This window comes from Mobula hypostoma, chromosome 7 (genome assembly GCF_963921235.1).
Source record: "Mobula hypostoma chromosome 7, sMobHyp1.1, whole genome shotgun sequence".
In the NCBI taxonomy this organism is placed as follows: domain Eukaryota; kingdom Metazoa; phylum Chordata; class Chondrichthyes; order Myliobatiformes; family Myliobatidae; genus Mobula; species Mobula hypostoma.
This window is the reverse complement of record NC_086103.1, coordinates 171,645,913-171,666,811: the sequence shown is the minus strand read 5'-3', so window position 1 is coordinate 171,666,811 and position 20,899 is coordinate 171,645,913. Positions and strand designations below refer to the sequence as shown.

Below are 20,899 nucleotides of genomic sequence, written 5' to 3'. Positions count from 1 at the left end.
CCACACTGCGGAAACCGGGGGACATTCCATATGACAAACTGGTCAGGCTCGTGGGGAACCACTACGATCCAAAACCTTCTGTGATAGTCCAACAGTGCAAGTTTCACAGCCGTTTCAGGAAGCCAGGCCAGCCTGCGGCCAATTTTGTGGCCGAGCTTTGGCAGCTGTCGGAGCATTGTGATTTCGGAGCGGTGTTGGAAGACATGCTCCGAGATAGATTGGTATGCGACATTAATAATGACGGCATACAACACCGCCTGTTAGGGGAAACCCCACCATTGACTTTCAAAAAAGCGTTAGAGATTGCCCAAGGCATGGAGATGGCTGATAATAATGTCAAAGATATCCAGAAAGGACATGGGGGGGGGGGGTCGCAGTCGGCAGCAGTGCACCAAGTCAGGAGGGAGACTGGTAAACAGGCAAAGCGGGTGGAATGTTTCCGGTGTGGAGGGACGCACTATGTAAATAATTGCAAATTCAAAGGCACCGTCTGCCATGCTTGTAGCAAAAAGGGACACTGAGCTAAAAAGTGCAGAAGTTCAAAGGGTAAAGTTAAGCCTGGGCAGGGGAAAGTTCAACAGGCTGAGGCAGCCACACACCATCTCGAAGAAGCAGATGAAGAGGCAGCGTGTGCCTACAACATGTTTGGAGTGGAAACAGATGAGAAACCACCTGAACCATATTATGCCACAGTCACTGTCAGGGGAAAGGACATCAAGTTTGAGGTTGATTCAGGGGCTATTGTATCGGTCATTAGTGAGGAGACCTACAGGAGGACATGGGGGTCCAACCTGCCTCCCATTAGACCATCAAAGCTCAAACTTAGGACCTGTACGGGGCAGCCCATACCTCATTTAGGGGTGTTATATGTGGACATTTCTGATGGGGGTCAGAAGGCTGAAACCAGGCTAGTGATAGCTAAGGGCAGGGGCCCAGTCTTTTGGGTCGCGATTGGCTTTGCAAAATCCGGCTAAACTGGCATGAAATGAAGTATGCCCACACGACGGAGGACGTTCTGCAGTGGTACAGTGACGTTTTCAGGGACGAGCTGGGAACACTGAAGGGTGTGACAGTGAAACTCCATGTTGACCCTGAGGCCACACCACGTGTTTTTAAGCTCAGATCGGTGCCCTATGCCCTGAAAGGCAAAGTCGAGGAGGAGCTGGAACGTTTACAGAGGCTGGGCATTACTGAGCACATCCAGTTTTCAAGGTGGGCGGCTCCCATTGTTTCAGTTTTGAAGGCAGACAAAACAGTGAGGATATGTGGGGATTACGGTGAATCAGGTCTCTAGGCTGGAGGAATACCATTGCCACGGGTGGATGACCTGTTTGCGACCCTGTCAGGGGGTAAGCTGTTCACAAAGCTGGGCATGAGCCACGCCTGCCAACAGCTGCTGCTCGACGAGGATTCAAAGGAGTACGTCACAATTAATACACACAAGGGAGTATTCAAGTACAATCGCCTGGTGTTTGGAGTGGCGTCCAGCCCTGCCATTTTCCAAAAGACAATGGACACTTTGCTGCAGGGGATTCTGCACGTAGCAGTGTACCTTGATGATATTTTGATCACGGGGGCTACGGAGGTGAAGCATCTGGCTAATTTAGAACGGGTGCTGAAGAGGCTCTCAGACACAGGGCTGTGGTTGAAACGCGGAAAATGTGTGTTCCTGGCATCGAGTGTGACTTACCTGGGACACAAGATCACAGCTGAGGGGCTTTGCCCTGTGGAGGACAAAGTGAGAGCTATTAGGGAGGCCCCAAGCCCTAAGACCGTCACGGAACTCAGATCATTTTTGGGCATGGTGAATTATTATGGCAAGTTTCTTCCTGACCTCTCAAGGGTTTTGACCCCACTGTATAAGCTGCTTCACAATGACACTAAGTAGCAGTGGGGTGAAGAGCAGGAGAAAGCTTTCAAGGAAGTGAAAGAACTCTTCCACTCAGTGAAGCTGCTTGTTCACTATGACCCAGACAAGGAGATCACCCTGGCATGTGATGCCTCGCCCTATGGAGTCGGGGCAGTTCTCTCACATGTAATGGAGGACTGTTCAGAGAAGCCTATTGGTTTTGCTTCACGTACCCTGACAGCTGCTGAGAAGGGGTATTCACAGCTAGACAAAGAAGGTCTGGCCATTGTTTTTGCAGTCAAACGCTTTCATCAGTACCTTTATTGACGCGTATTTACAATTTATACAGACCGTAAACCACTCATGAGCCTGTTCAGTGAGACTAGATGCATCTCACCGCTAGCCTCAGCCAGGATACAGCGTTGGGCTCTTAGATTGTCAGCCTACCAGTATACTATAGTGCACAGAGCAGGTGGGGATAATGCAAACGCCGATGCACTGAGTCGACTACCTTTACCTGAGACACCTGTTGCTACATATGTGCCCCCAGAGACTGTCCTTTCATTGGAGAGGCTGTCAGAGACACCTGTAAAGGCGACCCGGATCAAGCAGTGGACAGAGAGGGACCCAGTCCTGTCCCAAGTCAAGACTTTTCTTTTACAAGGTTGGCCCAGAGCCGTGGAAGGAGAGGAACTGAGGCCTTATGCCAAACGCAAGACAGAACTCAGTCTGCAGGATGGCTGCATTTTCTGGGGAACGAGGGTCATCGTGCCTCCCCCTGGCCGTTCACAGATTGTGGAGGAAATTCATGAGACTCACCCAGGAGTGTCTCGAATGAAAAGCCTTGCAAGATCCTACGTCTGGTGGCCAAGAATGGATCAAGATCTGGAGAATAAGGTAAAATCATGCACGCAATGTCAGACTAATCAGAATATGCCACTGGATGTTCTGTCTGGATGTATAGTATTATGGCTTGGTATGGCAACTGCTCTGCACATAACCACAAGGACACTGCTCAACACATCACAGGAACCTGCCTCCCCTCTATGGATTCTGTCAATACTTTTCACTATCTCAGTAAAGCAACCAGCATTATCAAAGACCCCACTCAGTAAAGCAGTCAGCATTATCAAGAACATTCTCTCTTCTCCCCTCTCCCAACAGCCAATAGATACAAGGACCTGAAAGCATATACATACCACCAGACTCAAGGATGGCTTCATTCCCACTGGTATCAGATTGTTGAATGAACCTCTTGTACCTAAGACCTCACAATGTACCTTGTTATGATTGTAGAGTTTGTTTACTGATATTGCACTCTCTCAGTTACCTTTTTATGATCTTTATTGTTTATCATTTACCTGGACTGTATTCTTTTGGTAGCTTTTATACTTTATTCTGCATTATTATTGTTTTACTTTATTCTACTTCAATGCACAGTGTAATGATTCGATCTGTATGAATAATATGCAAGGCAAGCTTTTTAACTGTATCTTGGTGTATGTGACAAGTATAAAACAATACCAATACTTGTGAATTTGTGCTAGTAATCAAAGTTCAATGTTGAAAGTTCAAAGTAAATTTATTATCAAAGTACACATGTTGTTCGGGCATTTTTGGGGTTAAGACATATGGCGTAGAACTTCAACACCTAACTTCAGCCACCAACCATCAGAACTGAATATGGACTGTAGATTAAATTTAAAAGGCAGCTCTGGACAATGGGATCCTAGAACTGTGAAAAGAGCAGTTGATTGAAGGGCCAGACAGTGTTGATTAACATTGTCTTGTTACGTGTCCCGTGAGTATCTCGTGAAATTGATGTAATTGTCTTATGCTATTGAAATAGTGTAATGGTCTCGTGCCCTTGGAATGATGTAATTGTCTTGTGATAGTGGGGTGATGTGATGTCACGTGATGGCATGTTCCAACTGGTATATAAGGGGAAACCGCAGTTGTTGCGTAATTCATTTTGTTGGCAGTCCACAGTTGGCAGTTATGCCATCGGAGAAGAAGAAAGAGTGAGAGTGAAGAATCCCCAGCTCCGAACGAACCCCGAAAGGATTGGGGTTAACCACATCAAAGTTGCTGGTGAACGCAGCAGGCCAGGCAGCATCTCTAGGAAGAGGTACAGTCGACGTTTCGGGCCGAGACCCTTCGTCAGACTAATCTACAGAATTCCTCGTTTTGGGATTAACCAGCAGCATTCGGTGCATTACAGGTGTGACTGACATTTGGAACCGTCCGTACGTGGCACGCTTGTTGTGTTAACCCTTACATGGTTTGGATTTTGCGATGATCACTTTGTTAAAAGGTGAGTTACTTTGAGAAATCGTATTCTGCGTCATAACTTCGGATAAGGCATTTCGGCTGGGAGCTGCGTCCTCGGGGACTGGTCCAAAGCTGGTTTGAGAAGTCTCTCCTCTCGAATATTTCAGGAAACATTTGGACTTATTAAATTACCACCTTAAGACTGTGTTTCAATAAGATCTGTTAAGAATTGTCTTTAAGTTCGACTGTTTGACAGCTATAGAAGCTTATTGCTGTTAACATCCGTTTAAATTAGTCGATCTTTTACTGTTCCATGTTCATTTGAGTAGAGGTTAATAAATGGCGTTGTTTCTTTTATAAAAAATCGACTCAAATTCATCTTTGTTGCTGCTGGTTTATAACAGTCTGGAGTGTGGGTGCGAAGGGGGGGTGTGAGAGTTATGGGTGGTTCAAAGGAAGCATTGTAGATACATTGTAAATAAAGAATTGTTCTTTGATCTTTAGCATATAGAATGGCATGTAGTGTTGGGTCGAGTTGGCGTCTTCCTCGGAGAGAGTCTCAATATGATTGCTGCAGTGTCTCATTTTGTGGAATAAACGACTGCTCCAGTTCTACCAGCCACGTCTCTCCGGTGACTTTGTTCACACAACCACATTGTCACCGTGTACAACCCTGAGACTGATTTTCTTGTGGGCATACTCAATAAATCCATAATGGAATAATAACCATAACAGACTTAATGAGAGACTGCACCAACTTGGGTATTCAACTTGTGTGCAAGACACGAACTGTGCAAATACAAAGAGAAAGAACTGATAATAAACAAATAAGTGACAAATTTCAAGAACATGAGATGAAGAGTCCTTGAAAATGAGTCTGTAAGTTGGGGGAACATCTCTATGATAGGGCAAGTGAAGCTGAGTGAAGTTAGCCCTTCTGGTTCAAGAGCCTAATGGTTGAGGGGTAATAACTTTTCCTGAACCTGGAAGTGTGAGACCTGAGGCTCCTGTACCTTCTTCCTGATGGCAGCTGCGAGAAGAGAGAATATTCCCTGTGTTTTCCTGCAACAACAGTTCAGTGCTGGGTAGGGCTTTACCCGTGATGGACTGGGCCATGTCCATTACTTTTTGTAGGATTTTCCATTCAAGGACATTGGTGTTTCCATACTAGGCTGTGATGAAGCTAGTCAGTATTAATAACTTGTGTCATAACCTAACAGGAATTTGAGAGTTACCTTCAGCAGCAATATACCCCACTCTTCCATATCCAGTGTCCTTAAGTTTAAAATAAATCTATTATCAAAGTACATATATGTCATCAAACACAACCCTGAGATTCATTTCCTTGCGGGCATACTCAAATTCATAATAGAATAATAGTCAGAATAGAATCAATGGAAGACCTCATCACAATGACTTTGAATGAATATCATTTGCTGCTGGCTACAAATTATTTACTGTAACATCATTGGGAGAATGGATACTGGGGGCTGTTTAAATAAATAAAATAATTAAATTAAAGTGCACTGCTGCTATGAAATACATCGCAATTTAAAAAAAAATTGTTGTATACTCTTCTTTAGGTTTCCCTGGGATTTTTATTGCATTTCCATTGTCATGACGCTTACAAAAACCTTCCTGCTCCTGGCTGCTGTTGGGACTGTTAAAGTATGCACAGCTGTCCCCAGTTACTTGGAAGAAATGAGTGAGTTAATTCAGTTGTTTCATATTAAGTTAATTGAAGAACACGTGCATTCCAGATGTCTCTTATAGCTTCTGATAACATTTTTGGAATTAGCTTATTTTATCAGGAATTTGTACCCTGAGGGTGCCAGATGGTGTCTTCTCTAAACCACAAAACCCGAATAATTTCCATCAGAATCAGAATCAGGTTTATTATCACCAGCAAGTGACGTGAAATCTGTTAACTTAGAAGCAGCAGTTCAATGCAATACATAATCTAGCAGAGAGAGAAAAAATAATAAATAAACAAGTAAATCAATTAAGTATATGAATAGATTATTTAAAAATTTGCAAAACCAGAAATACTGTATACTAAAAAAGTGAAGTAGTGTCCAAAGCTTCAAAGTCCATTCAGGAATCGGATGCAAGAGGGGAAGAAGCTGTTCCTGAGTCGCTGAATCATTAGGATAATAGTGCTGTTTTGTGAAGAAGGGGGCTTTACACGCCATGAAAATTATTTTCCCTCAATTACTGCAGGGCATTAGATTATTATTAGGGTGATTAGAGGGCATGCATTTTAAAGCATAGTTTGACAAAGTTGGATTGATTCCTCTAGCGGCTGAGAGAAAATCTGATGGAAATGTTTAACATTATGGGAGGTACAGACAGAGTAGACAGCCAATATCTTTATCCCAGGGTCAACATGTCTGATACTGCATTCAGTGGCTACTTTGTTAGGTACAAATGCTTGTTAATGCAAATATGTAATGTGGTGTCAGAATCAGATTTAATGTCGCTGGCATACATTGTGAAATTTGTTAATGTTGCAGCAGCACTACAATGCAATACATGGTAATAAAGGGAAAAAACTGAATTATAGTAAGTATATATGTATATTAATTAGTTAATTAACTAATAATAACAGGGTTGTTGTGGTGGGAGATATTAATTTTCCAAATATTGATTGGCATCTCCCAAGAGGGAGGGGTTTAGATGGGGTAGAGTTTGCTGGGTGTGTTCAGGAAGGTGTCTTGACACAATATGTAGATAAGCCTACAAGAGGAGATGCTGTACTTGATCTGGTATTGGGAAATGAACCTGGTCAGGTGTCAGGTCTCTCAGTGGGAGAACATTTTGGAGATAGTGATCACAATTCTATCTCCTTTACCATAGCATTGGAATATTGGCATAGCATTGGGATAGGAACAGACAAGTTAGGAAACGTTTAATTGGATTAAGGGGACATATGAGGCTATCAGGCAGGAACTTGGAAGCATAAATTGGAAACAGATATTCTCAGAGAAATGTACGGAAGAAATATGACAAATGTTCAGGGGATATTTGCGTGGGGTTCTGAATAGGTACGTTCCAATGAGATATGGAAAGGATGGTAGGGTACAAGACCCGTGGTGTACAAAGCCTGTTGTAAATCTAGTCAAGAAGAAAAGAAGAGCTTACGAAAGGTTCAAAAAACTAGGTAATGATTGGAATCTAGAAGATTATAAGGCTAGCAGGAAGGTGCTTAAGAATTAAATTAGGAGAGCCAGAAGAGGCCATGAGAAGCCCTTGGCGGACAGGATTAAGGAAAACCCCAAGGCGTTCTGCAAGTATGTGAAGAGCAAGAGGATAAGACGTTAGAGAATAGGACCAATCAAGTGTGACAGTGGAAAAGTGTGTATGGAACTGGAGGAAATAGCGGAGGTACTTAATGAATACTTTGCTTCAGTACTCACTACAGAAAAGGATCTTGGCGATTATAGGGATGACTTGCAGTGGACTGAAAAGCTTGAGCATGTAGATATTAAGGAAGAGGATGTGCTGGAGCTTTTGGAAAGCATCAAGTTGGATAGGTCACCTGGATCAGACGGGATGTACCCCAGGCTACTGTGGGAAGCGAGGGAGGAGATTGCTGAGCATCTGGCAATTATCTTTGCATCATCAATGGGGACGGGAGAGGTTCTGGAGGATTGGAGGGTTGCAGATGTTGTACTCTTATTCAAGAAAGGGAGTAGAGATAGCCCAGGAAATTATAGGCCAGTGAGTCTTACTTCAGTGGTTGGTAAGTTGATGGAGAAGATCCTGAGAGGCAGGATTTATGAAAATTTGGAGAGGCATAATATGATTAGGAATAGTCAGCATAGCTTTGTCAAAGACAGATCGTGCCTTACGAGCCTGATTAAATTTTTTGAGGATGTGACTAAACACATTGATGAAGGTAGAGCCATAGATGTAGTGTAGATGGACTTTAGCAAGGCATTTCATAAGGTACCCCATGCAAGGCTTATTGAGAAAGTAAGGAGGCATGGGATCCAAGGGAACATTGCTTTGTGGATCCAGTATTGGATTGCCCACAGAAGGCAAAGAGTGGTTGTAGATGGGTCATATTCTGCATGGAGGCTGCTGACCAGTGGTGTGCCTCAGGGATCTGTTCTGGGACCCCTACTCTTTGTGATTTTTATAAATGACCTGGATGAGGAAGTGGAGGGATGGGTTAGTAAATTTGCTGATGACACAAAGGTTGAGGGTGTTGTGGATAGTGTGGAGGGCTGTCAGAGTTTACAACGGGACATTGATAGGATGTAAAACTGGGCTGAGAAGTGGCAGATGGAATTCAACCCAAATAAGTGTGAAGTGGTTCATTTTGGTAGGTCAAATATGATGGCAGAATATAGTATTAATGGTAAGACTCTTGGCAGTGTGGAGGATCAGAGGGATCTTGGGGTCCGAGTCTATAGGACACTCAAAGCTGTTGTGCAGGTTGACTCTGTGGCTAAGAAGGCATACGGTGCATTGGCCTTCATCAATCATGGGATTGAGTTTAGGAGCTGAGAGGTAGTGTTGCAGCTATATAGGACCCTGGTCAGACCCCACTTGGAGTACTGTGCTCAATTCTGGTCGCCTCACTACAGGAAGGATGTGGAAACCGTAGAAAGGGTGCAGAGGAGATTTACAAGGAAGTAGCCTGGATTGGGGAGCATGCCTTATAAGAATAGGTTGAGTGAACTCGGCCTTTTCTCCTTGGAGCGACGGCGGATGAGAGGTGACCTGATAGAGGTGTTCAAGATAATGAGAGGCATTAATCGTGTGAATAGTCAGAGGCTTTTTCCCAGGGCTGAAATGGCTAGCACGAGAGGGCATAGTTTTAAGGTGCTTGGAAGTAGGTACAGAGGAGATGTCAGGAGTAAGTTTTTTACACAGAGAGTGGTGAGTGCATGGAATGGGCTGCTGGCGGTGGTGGTGGAGGCAGATACAATGGGGTCTTTTAAGAGACTCCTGGATGGATACTTGGAGCTTAGAAAAATAGAGGACTATGGGTAAGCCTAGGTAGTTCTAAGGTAAGGACATGTTCGGCACAGCTTTGTGGGCTGAAGGGCCTCTATTGTGTTGTAGGTTTTCTATGATTCTAAGTAGTACAAAAATAGAAATAAAGAAGTAGTGATGTAGTGTTCATGGATTCAATGTCCATTCGGGAATCGGGTGGCAGAGGGGAAGAAGCTGTTCCTGAATCACTGAGTGTGTGCCTTCAGGCCTCTGTACCTCCTTCCTGATGGTAACAATGAGAACATGGCTGACCTGGGGGATGGGGGTCCTTAATGATGTATACCACCTTTTTAAGGCATTGCACCCTGAACAGCTCCCGAGTACCATCTCCTGGAGGCCAGTGCTCACAATGGATCTGATTCAGTTTACAACTCTCAGCAGCATCTTTCAATCGTGCGCAGTGCCCCCCAACCCCCCCATACCAGATGGTGATGCAGCCAGTTAGAATGCTCTGCACTCAACTCAATGCATAAAAGCATACAAGCGTGATCAAACAGTTCAGTTATTATTCAGATCAAACATCAGAATGGGGGAAGAAATGTGACCTAACTGACTTTGACCATGGGATGATGTTCCTTCCTGTTCATCTAATGCAATTCCACAACGCTGTTATACGGGGCACTCCAGCACTTAAGATACGGCAATAATGAAGGGTGATATACCATCAGTGGCCAATTTATTAGGTATACTTGTACACCTGCTCATTAATGCAAATATCTAATGAACTAACCATGTGGCAGCAATTCAATGCATAAAAGCATGCAGGCATGGTCAAGAGGTTCAGCTGTTGTTCAGACCAAACATCAGAATGGGGATGAAATGTGATCTAAGTGATTTTGACCATGGAATGGTGGTTGGTGCCAGATGAGGTGGTTTGAGTATGTCAGGATCTGCTGATCTCCTGGTATTTTCACACACACCAGTCTCTAAAGTTTACAGAGAGTAGTGCGAAAACAAGAAACCTCCAGTGAGTGGCAGTTCTTTGGGTGAAAACACCTTTTAATGAAAGTTGTCAGTGCAGAATGGTCAAACTAGTTAATGCTGACAGGAAGGCGACAGTAACACAAGTAACCATCTGTTACAGCAGAGGTATGCAGAAGGACATCTCTGATTGTACAACACATCAAACCTTGAAGTGGATGGGCTACAGCAGCAGACAACCACAAGCATACACTCAGTGGCCACTTTATTAGTTACAGAAGGTACTTAATAAAGTGGCCGTTGAATGTAGATGGCGAGTATTTAAGTTGAGAACAGGCAAGTTTAAAGGAGATGTGTGGGTCAACTTTCCTTTTACACAGAGAGAGGTATGTGCCTCTGAAACCCCTTTTTACTGGGCATTTCGAGAAACAGGGCTGGTTAGCCACTCACTTACAAGCCAATGGACTCAGCGGTGAGAAAAGCACCTTTCCTGAACTCCATATGTCTAGGGTCAATACGACTTGGGTCCCACCAGACCAGGAGGGCTGGGATGTTTTGACCATCCACATCCCCAATCTGAGCGAATACTGTGTAAATGCTGCCCACTTGCAATTACCCATTGGCAAGAAATAACAGATTGTAAACTGCATACAATTATAAAAGAAGTATATTTACAAATTTCAGCTTTATCAAATAGTAGGAAAAAGAAAATAAAAATAAATAAAAAGGGTTCATTACAATGAATCCAGTCCAAACATGCACATAAGTTGGAGCTCATCTTGAAGTTGTTTTCAACTTACATGCTGGACCCATGGTCTGTGTGGAAGCACACGCCACCTTCCGCAAGTTGCTCAAAATCCATCTCAAACAAATGGGCTCTTCCATGGGACTATTGGTCATTCATCCTTGAAGCCATTCATCTACACAAAGCACCTTGTGTAACAGGGACGGGATTCTCAACCACCTTCCCCCTAGTCTTCTCCCAGCTTCCAATGAAAAGACCTCAACCCACATCAGTGTCCGTCACCAAAAACCTCTCTGCCCAGCATTCCCTAGAACAGTCTCCCAATTCCACCATCCTGATTGGCTGGAACAACATTCCTAAGTTGAACAACATAGCTCCTTAACTTTAGCTCAAACACAAACATGCTAAAAGCAGAACAGACTGAAAGCAGAAATACCTCCAGCAGAGCAGCAAACATTTTAATCAGGGTGTTACACTTGGAATGCACTGCCAGGGGAGATTCAAGAGTCAAGATTAAAGTTTATTTATCATTGTTCCTGAACCATATACTGAAATGCATCATTTGCGTGAACCCGCACACATGCACAGTCCTTCAACTCCAAGACAAGTTGTCTTCTTCAGACACCAGCCTCCATCAGACTTGGACATGTAGACATTGGGCCTTCAGCTACCTCAGTGGACTCGCAGAGATTCGATAAAAGCTTAAGAGACTCTTAATGAATGTGCAGAGAAATGAGGGACATGGACATTGTGTCGGCAGAAGGGATTAGTTTAATTAGACATTTAATTACTAAGTTAATTGGTTTGGCACAACATCATGGGCCAAAGGGCCTGTTCCTGTGTTGCACTCTTCTCTCACCATCCACTTCTCTTTTGAAACCAATGAATGTCTCTGAACTGGCCTCCCGGAGTTTTGGATCACTACTATTGAATTTTTTCTCATCTCTGACTTACCGTCCTTGGCAATTAACTGGACTCTGAAAACTGGCACTCATTCCTCAAAGGCACGTTATTCACTTGTGCACAACATTGCCTCTGTCACCACACTGCCCTGAAGCCAGAACAGAAACATACTGCTTTTTATACAGAATTGACTAGCAGTTATCGATATTGACCATTTGGGAACTGTGTATATTTGAATTCCTTGAAGATCAATCACCATTGACAATACAGGTGTGAAAAGTTAAAGGAAGCTACAAGCTAACAACTGATGACGTGTTGAAGTTAGTAAAGGAATTGTCACTTGGTTGGTGCGTGTGTGTTTCGCAGCCTTTTGTTACATTCTTATCTTGAATGACTGTATGGAGGCACTTCGTCCGTGCGTTCAAGCGGCGAAGGCCAGAGAGAGAGCCGTCCAATCGGTACCTGATGTACCCTCCCTCCCTCAGACCTTGGACAGCACTTGACAACATGCAAGTGAAGAACAGATTGAACAGGACTGGGGCTAGTACACAGCCCTGCTTCACCCCATTGGAAATGGCAAATGCAGCTGACGTATCACCGCTGCAAAGGACCTGTCCTGTCACTCCGTTGCGGAGCAGCTGAATCATCTTCACAAATTTCCTCGGGTATCCGTAACGTTTCAGGATGATCCAGAGAGCCTCCCTGTTTACGGTGTCAAATGCCTTTGTCAGGTCAATGAAGACAGAGTAAAGAGGCTTGTTCTGCTCGATGCACTTCTCCTGGACTTGCCTCAAGGCAAATATCATGTCTACTGTACTCCGTTCTGGCCGGAAGCCACACTGCACCTCCGGGAGGTTCCTTTCCGAGACAAGATCATCCATGCAAGCGCTCCAAAGACACTGTGAAGGAAACCCTACGCTACTGTGACATCCAGCCAAGGGAACTAGAAGCTGCGGCTGCTGACGACCCGCTGGCGAGCCCTGTGCTATGAAGCCCGCACCAGTTTTGAAGACAGGCGCTGCCAAAAACTGATGGAAAACTCTGACCTGGCATCACGGAACAGCAGCCACAATTAGTACAAGAACAGACTTCCAGTGCCCCCATTGTGCTCGATTCTGAACTTCCAGGCTGCAGAGCCACCTCCGTGTCCACAGATGAACTGCACAACAGTGTGTCTCCTTCCAATCCGAAGGACTACCACTACCTCATCTCCAGTAAACTAAATGATTCCGGGAATCTGCTCTGTAAAGGGAAGCTCTGCTCTTCAAACACATTTCCTGCCTGGACTATCTGCATTCTCTTTGCAATCCGTCCTTGCCTGGACACTATGTTAACCCATGCTTTACTGCAACATTCACATTATCCCTGCCTTTTCTCCTACCAGAAAAGGCAAAATAATTCTGGTATTATTGAAAGGTTCTATAAGACTCAGTGCTTTATCTGTTTCCCAGTTGATTGAGTTCAGTTAGGATTTAGCAACTCATTCTTAAAGTTTAATGTTAATTCTGTATGGAAAACAATCTACTCTCATACTTAAATGCCATTTGATAAATAAATTATTTTTGCCCCATGGTACACAGTAATTTATTTGTTATCTTTACTTCAATAGCTGGCCAATATCATAAAGATGCAGGCTTGTCTCTCTACTGCCTGTTACACCGCTGGCATTTAGGGCAGCAGTGATGGTCCGCCATCTCTGGCAGTGTTCAGGGCTTCCTTCATTGTGTCTGTAGATCAGTTTTCACTGATGTCAGTCATGCAAGTTCCGGATGGAGACTCACGAATACCAACACACTCAGATGTAGAAGGATTATTCATTTGCTGTTTCAGTAACCGTTTTTTTTACCAGTCAGGGTTGTTAGCCCTGAGCTGAGCACCAAACCTGGAGGACTGGTGGTCCACTCTTAGTCCGGCCTCTCCCCTTTGACTTGTTTGGCATTGGTGACCGTACCAAGAGCCAAAACATAAAGCCCTGACTCCAGTAAACGGAGCTCTCCAGGTCACTGAGGCAGAGAACTTACAAACCATGCAACAAGGGTGTGGTCCTCCAGGAACACAGGCTTGTCTGTAAGCATGATAGTTTTGGGCTGGACTGCTAATCTTGACATTACAGAACATTGGTCAGTACAACACAGAAACAGGCACGTTGGTGCATAATGCCTGCACCAAATATGATATCAAATTAAATTAAGTCTTTTCTGTCTGCACATGATCCACATCCCTCCATACTCTGTATACTCATGTGTTTATATGTAAATGCAACAATCGTATCTGCTTTCACCACTGTCTTTATGAGCCTGTTCCAGGCACCGACTCACTCACTATGCAAAGAAAATATTGCTCCATACATCCCCCTTTACCTTTACCCTCTCTCACCTAAAATGTATGGCAAGGATTAAGGGTCCACAACAGACAGGATCTCCTGGTAGCCACCCACTTCAACTCTGCTTCCCATTCCCATTCAGATATGTCCATACATGGCCTCCTCTACTGCCATGATGAGGCTAAACTCAGGTTGGAGGAGCAACACCTCATATATCGTCTAGGTGGTCTCCAGCCCCTTGGTATGAACATAGAATTCTCCAACTTCCGGTAATTCCCTCCCCCTCCCTTCCTCTATCCCTATTTCACATCACCTCCCTCATAGTTCCGCCTCCTTCTACTACTGCGCATTGTTCTCCTGCCAATCACCTCCCAGCTTCCCCTCCCCCACCCCTTTGTCTTTCAAATTACTGTTTTTTTCAACTACCAGCATTCTTCAAACCCTCCCCAAAGTTCTTCCTTCAGTCCTGACGAAGGGTTTTGGCCTGAAACGTCGACTAATCTTTTCAACTGATGCTGACTGACCTGCTGAGTTCCTCCAGCGCATTGTGAGTGTTCCTTTGACAACAGCATCTGCAGATTATTTTGTGTTTGTCAAGGGCCTGATTCTGATATGGGTCTCTATTGTGGACTGAGAGTGGGAAGGGAGCAGGAAGAGAGGGGAATCATGGTTGGGAAAAGGGAAGGGGAGAGGGGAAGGAGTGGGAAGTACCAGAGAGACATTCTGTAAATATTAACAAACCAGTTGTTTGGAATCAAATGACTTTGCCTGGTGTCAGGGCTGGGTGTGTCTGCACCCACGCCAACCCCCACCCTGGCACTCCTCTGTCACCTGTCCCACATCCCTACCGTGGTGCTGTGCGCTCGCTATTCCCAACATCCTTTGCTCCACTAGACTTACAAACTCGTTCTCCACTCCATGTTAACAAATACAGTACTGTGCAAAAGTCTAAGGCACCCTAGCTATATATATTGTAGATGCCTAAGACGTTTGCATGGTACTGTACATATAATAGAAATTTGCTGTGTTGTATGGTTATGACATGTAAACAAAAGACAGAAACATAAACAATTCTAAGGAATAAAGAATTATTGAAAATAAGTTAAAGGTTAAAGTATAGATACAGACAAAATATGCATAAATACATAAATACTGGAATGTATTTACAATGTCCTCAAGTATTGTAATTGATATTTTTACTCCGGGAGAAAGATTCTAACTCTTTTCCCCATCATTGAGCACATCGATATGAAAGCTTGTAGGAAAGCAGCATCCATCACCAGGCCGTGCTCTTTTCTCACTGCTGCCATCAGGTAGAAGGTACAAAAGCCTCAGGACTTGGACCACCAGGTTCAAGAACAGTTACTACCCACAACCATCAGGCTCTTGAACAAAAGGGGATAACTATACTAACTTGCCCATGCACCGACATGTTCCTGTATCCAATGATCTCACTTTAAGGACTCTTTATTTTGTTATGTCATGTTCTCATTATTTATTGCTATTTATTTAGATTTGCATTTGCACAGTTTGTTGTTCTGCACTCGACTTGATCTTCATTGATCCTGTTTACAGTTGCTATTCTATAAATTTGCTGAATATGCCCACAGAAAAAAGAATCCCAGGGTTATATATGGTGACATATATGTACTCTGATAATAAATTTACTTTGAACTATACCTCTCAGAATTTTTTCTCTCAGGAATGAGTGCAGAAGCATGTTATTTTCAGTATTATAAAGTGCATCATTTGGAAGGCATTCCATTTCATGAAAATAAAAGGTTTTAGGATTGCTTCTAGTCGGTGACCTTGCTCCACATTAAAATTGTCAGATTCCAGTTTGACATAGTTAGTGTCAAAACTCCAAGGAATAATTTTAATCTGTTAGGTGGGTGAAAATATGAATAATATAATGAAAGGTGTGTCAGTTTAAACTTTGCATGATTTACACATGCTAGGCCAATGTATTTGTGCCCCTTATTGAATATTCAACAACATATTAATGTTAGACATGTGTCTTCCATTTATAAACTTTTGCTTACCAACTAATTCAGCTCACGTTATCTTCCAAAGTTAAGGAGAATCCACCTTTGAATATTCAGCTTTCCAATGAAGGGCTGGGATTGTACACCGTGTCTTGGGATGGAAACATCACGTTTGAAAAAGATGTGTATTACCAGCTTCAGTACAAGTATCTCAATTCAAGTGATAGCAAGGTAAATCTTCTTTAGTCTCTCAAAATACCAGAACATCGAAACCGCGAGCTGCTGGTCTGCCCTCTCGCTGTGGCAGGAGCGATATCTCTCTCTCCCTCGTTAGTGAGAGAGAGAGGGCCTGTTGAGATGTTGAGGTGTTAAGATGGATAGTACTTTTGGATGGTGTGTTGATCATGGTCTCTGGGGACTTGCTATTACTTTGTGGGTGGGTCGGGGACTGATGCTTTTCGCTGGAACAAGTTGGGGGAGGTAGAGGGGGAGGGTTAATGCTTCACTGCTGCTTGTGCGTGGGAGTGGGGGCTTTGGGGTGCTAATGTTTTTCTGTCATTCATCCTTTGTTTTCTTTCTCTCTCTGTTTTGTGGATGTCTGCAAAGAGTAAGGACTTCACGTTGTATGCTGTATACATTCTCTGACATTAAGTTGAACCATTGAACAGGGTAGCCCTGCATCCCAGGTAAAGAGTTCAGGAAGCAGTTGAACATGGACTGAACCACCAAGTTATAGAGTTTGGGTCATTCCCCAACCATGTGGTTGCTATGGAAAACAAGGAGCATCAGTGCCTCTGCTTCCTCAGAGGGCGAAGGAAATTTGGCATGATCCCTATTTTGGCATGCTCACTGATTTTTACAGATGCATCTCTCCAGTTGCATCTTGGCATAGTGTGGCAACTGCTCTGCCCAAGACCACCAGAAATTGCAGTGTTGTGGGTACAACTCAGTTCCTCATGAAATCCAGCCTCCCCCTCCAACGATTTCATCCACACCTCTCACTGCCTCGGGAAATCGGCCAGCATGATCAAAGAACCCCTCCTTCCCCGTCATTCTCTTGTTTTGTCCATTCCATCAGTCAGAAGATGCAAAAGCTTGAAAGCATGTACCACCAGGCTCAAAGACAGCTTCTCTCCTGCTGGTATAGGCCTATTGAATGGACTGTTATGCAATAAATCTACCTCATAATGACTCTTGCATCTTATTTGCAGTATCTATCTGCACTACACTTTCTCTTTAAATGTAACACTACATTCTGCAATGTAGTGTGGGCAGCACGGTAGTGTAGGGGTTAGCACAACGCTTTACAGTACAGGCAATCAGGGTTCAATTCTCACCGCTGCTTGCAAGTAGCTTGTACGTTCTTCCGGGTGCTCCGACTTCCTCCCACCGTCCAGAGATATACTGGTTGGTAGGTTAATTGGTCATTATTAATTGTGGCGTGATTAGGCTGGGTTTAACTTGTGGAAGGGCCTATTCCGCCCTGTATCGCAATAAATAAATAATAGATTAAAAATCTTAAACACAAGAGATTCTGCAGATGCTGGAACTCAGCAAGTGTCCAGATGAAGGGTCTCGGCCGAAGCAGTAACTGCTTATTCCCCTCCACAGATGCTGCCTGACTTCCTGAGTTCCACCAGCATTTTGTGTGTGTTGCTTCATATTCTATAATCTGTTATTGCCTTTTTCCTTGGTACGGCCTCTTTTTACTTGTATTTTGAAATTAACTGTATGGATGACATACAAAACAAAGCTTATCACTGTATTTCAACACATACGATATTAGTAAGCCATTTAGCAATTACCATTTTTTTCTAACCCACCATTTTCCATTTGCATTCTCCAGCACCTTTTTGTTTTGCTATTCCAACCTTCCCCACCCTCCCTCCCAACTGTTTTCAACAGTCTCAACTCCATTTCAGATTCCAGCACTGGTAACCCATTGTGTTTCTGCTCCTCTCTCTCTCCAGTAGCAGTCTCATAACTTCATTCTCTCCTCCACCCACCCCTCTCACTAATCCTGATCCATTCATTTTAACCATCTCCCCCTCTCTTTTATTGCCTCTGTCATTCACCTGCCGCTCATAAGCACAAGAGATTCTGATGGTACTGGAAGGTGAGTTGTGCTGGAGTTTGAAGACAGTGGCAGGTAGGTAACACACACAAAATGCTGGAGGAACTCATTAAGTTAGGCAGCATCTACGGAGGGGGTTAAACAGTCAACTTGGTTTCAGACTGAGACCCTTCTTCAAGACTGGAAAGGAAGGGGGCAGAAGCTAGACTAAGTAGGTGGGGCAGGATAAAGATTACAAGCTGAATATGATAGGTTGAGGAGAAAAGTGGGTGGGTGGATGGGGGAAAGAGATTCCAAATGTTGCTCCACTCTTTAAAGATGGAGGGAAGCAAAAGACAGTAAATTAGAGGCCAGTTACCCTGACTTCAGTTGCCGGCAAGACTTTGGAGTCTATTATTAAGGATGAGGTTTTGGGGTTCTTGGAGTCACATGATAAAATAGACTGAAGTCAGAATGGTTTCCTAAGAGGAAATCTTTCCTGACAAATCTGTTGGAATGCATTGAGTAAATAACATGCAGGATAGACAAAGGAGAGTCAGTGGATGTTGTTTACTTGGATTTTCAGAAGGCCTTTGACAAGGTGCCTCACATGAGGGTGCTTAATAAGATAAGAGCCCATGGTTTTCCTTTCACAAGCGTATTGAAAGATGGATTGAGTTTGAGGGGCCGAATGCTTCGACCTTCTCCTCATTCTTATGTTTGCAAAAACTGGCCATTCAGTACCTTTTACCTCTTAATGTTTCATTTGAGAACCATTCCCACCCCCTAACTCTCTATGTAGTTCTTTCAATTGACTTCTAAATCTAATATTCATCTTCTGCAACTTGGCATTAAAATGAAGAGTTTTAAATATGTTGTTTTTAAATTTAGATTGAAACGTATTTTTTGCAAGAATATCAAAGGACGATGGATTTGGAATTACAGCGGGGACTATCTACCCATGTCAAGCTGTCATATGCTGCAGATTCTGTTGATGAAATATCTAGCAATTGGACTAATAGAACTTTTGTTCTACCGCGTATGTTTTCTTTTTAATGATTTGCTGAATCACTTTGTGTATGGTATTTACTTAATGGGATGGGAGATGGGTATCAGTGCAGGAACTATTTCAACCATGACCAATGATTTATGCCTTCCTAAATCAAAGTACTGAGAACAGGAGTTATGGTGTTATTTTGAACTTGTATAAGATGTTAATGAGACCTAATTAGGTGTATTGTTTGGAGTTCTAGTCACCTACCTACAGGAAAGAAATCACTAAGAAACCAGACCAAGCCAGGTTCAGCCAGGCTGCTCTTGCTGCGGTCAAGTCCTGAACTTAAACCCAGGATATTGAGGATGGCTTTGTAATGCGACAAATTACAGGGGCAGTATTCGTTGATTTAACAGTAGCATATGACACTGTGAATCACAGAGGCCTTCTACTGAAATTATCTAAGATGTTAAAGAACGAAACCACAGTCAAAGTAATAAGAAGCCTCCTAGAAAATGGTAGATTTTATGTTAGATTATGTTATGTTAGATTTTATTTTAGAAATGAATGGAAATAAGAGTAGATGGCTTCCACAAAAGAATGGACTACCACAGGGATCAGTCCTGGCACCTCTACTATTTAATGTTTACACAAACGACCAACCAACCTTTCCTAACACACGCAGGTTTATCTATGCAGATAACCTATGCATAGCAACACAAGTTAACTCCTTCCAAGAAGTTGAAGTACGACTTACAGTAGTCCTGAAACAATGAAGCAGTATTATGAAAAATGGTCTCTGAACCCAAATCCATCAAAAACTCAAGTGTGTGCATTCCACCTGAGGAATCGAGAAGCAGCTCGGAAACTCAAGATCTTCTGGTGTGGGAAGGAGCTCGAACACCATCCGACTCCAATTTACCTGGGTTTCTCATTTGCCACCCACATCCAAAAACTCTGAGGGAAAGTTGGCTCTTGCAATTCTCTCTTGAAACAATTAGCTGGCATGAAATGGAGAGCTAATGCTCACACACTTAGATCAACTACCCTAGCACTCTACTATGCACCTGCAGGATACTGTACACCTGTGTGGGGCAGATCAGCCCATGTGAAGAAAGTAGACCCGTTGCTTAATGAAGCCTGCCGAATAATCAGGGGCACACCGCGCCCCACACCCACTAACATCATTTACAGACTTTCAGGCATTGCTCCCCTGGAGATCCGAAGACACACTACAACAAAAACTGTGAAAGGTAAACAGAACTCGGATCCCAGGCACCTACTACATCATCATGTGCCAGTTTCCAACCTCCTAAAATCGAGGAAAAGCTTTGCTACAGTGGAGGAACTACGGCACGGAACATCCCCCCAATCATACAGGATTGACCTCTGGCAACAAACAGAAGCCAGAACCCCACCAAACAATACAGTGCAAGACCCCACAGAAATGTTACCAGACGGGGCACTGCTTGACAGACGGAAGTGGTGCACTCTCAGCAGAGTGAGAGCGGGAGTTTGTAGGACGGGAGACAATATGGTGAAGTGGGGTTTAAAGACCAGCGAATCCTGTGAGTGTGGTGAAAGGGTGCAGAACATTGAACACGTTCTGCGCAACTGCCCACTCTCACCTGATTTAGCTGACACTGACCTGCTCAACATCAACCGAACGACACTAGAGTGGCTGGCTGGCTGGCTGGTGTGACAAGCTATGATGATGATCAGGACTGGATGGCCTGAGTTATAGGGAAAGGTTGAATAGATTAGGAATTTGTTCCCTAGAGTGTAGGAGAATGAGGGGAGATTTGATAGACGTACATAAAATTATGAGGGGTATAGACAGGGTAAATGCAA

The 20,899-nt window shown here is 43.7% G+C and overlaps 1 protein-coding gene across 9 annotated transcripts in view; it reads left to right on the top strand.

Moving 5' to 3' along the window:
- Positions 1 to 20,899, top strand: part of LOC134349756 (interleukin-5 receptor subunit alpha-like) — a 108,465-nt gene that overhangs the window by 28,318 nt on the left and 59,248 nt on the right. For 4 of the 9 annotated variants that reach the window (XM_063054572.1, XM_063054574.1, XM_063054576.1 and 1 more), the window contains exons 2-3: positions 16,090 to 16,232; positions 18,946 to 19,093. In XM_063054572.1, the coding sequence (XP_062910642.1) occupies positions 16,090 to 16,232; positions 18,946 to 19,093 (291 nt within the window). Of the gene's footprint in view, positions 1 to 3,831; positions 4,164 to 5,703; positions 5,826 to 16,089; positions 16,233 to 18,945; positions 19,094 to 20,899 lie in introns of all 9 variants that reach the window. The other 5 variants (XM_063054573.1, XM_063054577.1, XM_063054579.1 and 2 more) reach the window with 2 other exon arrangements.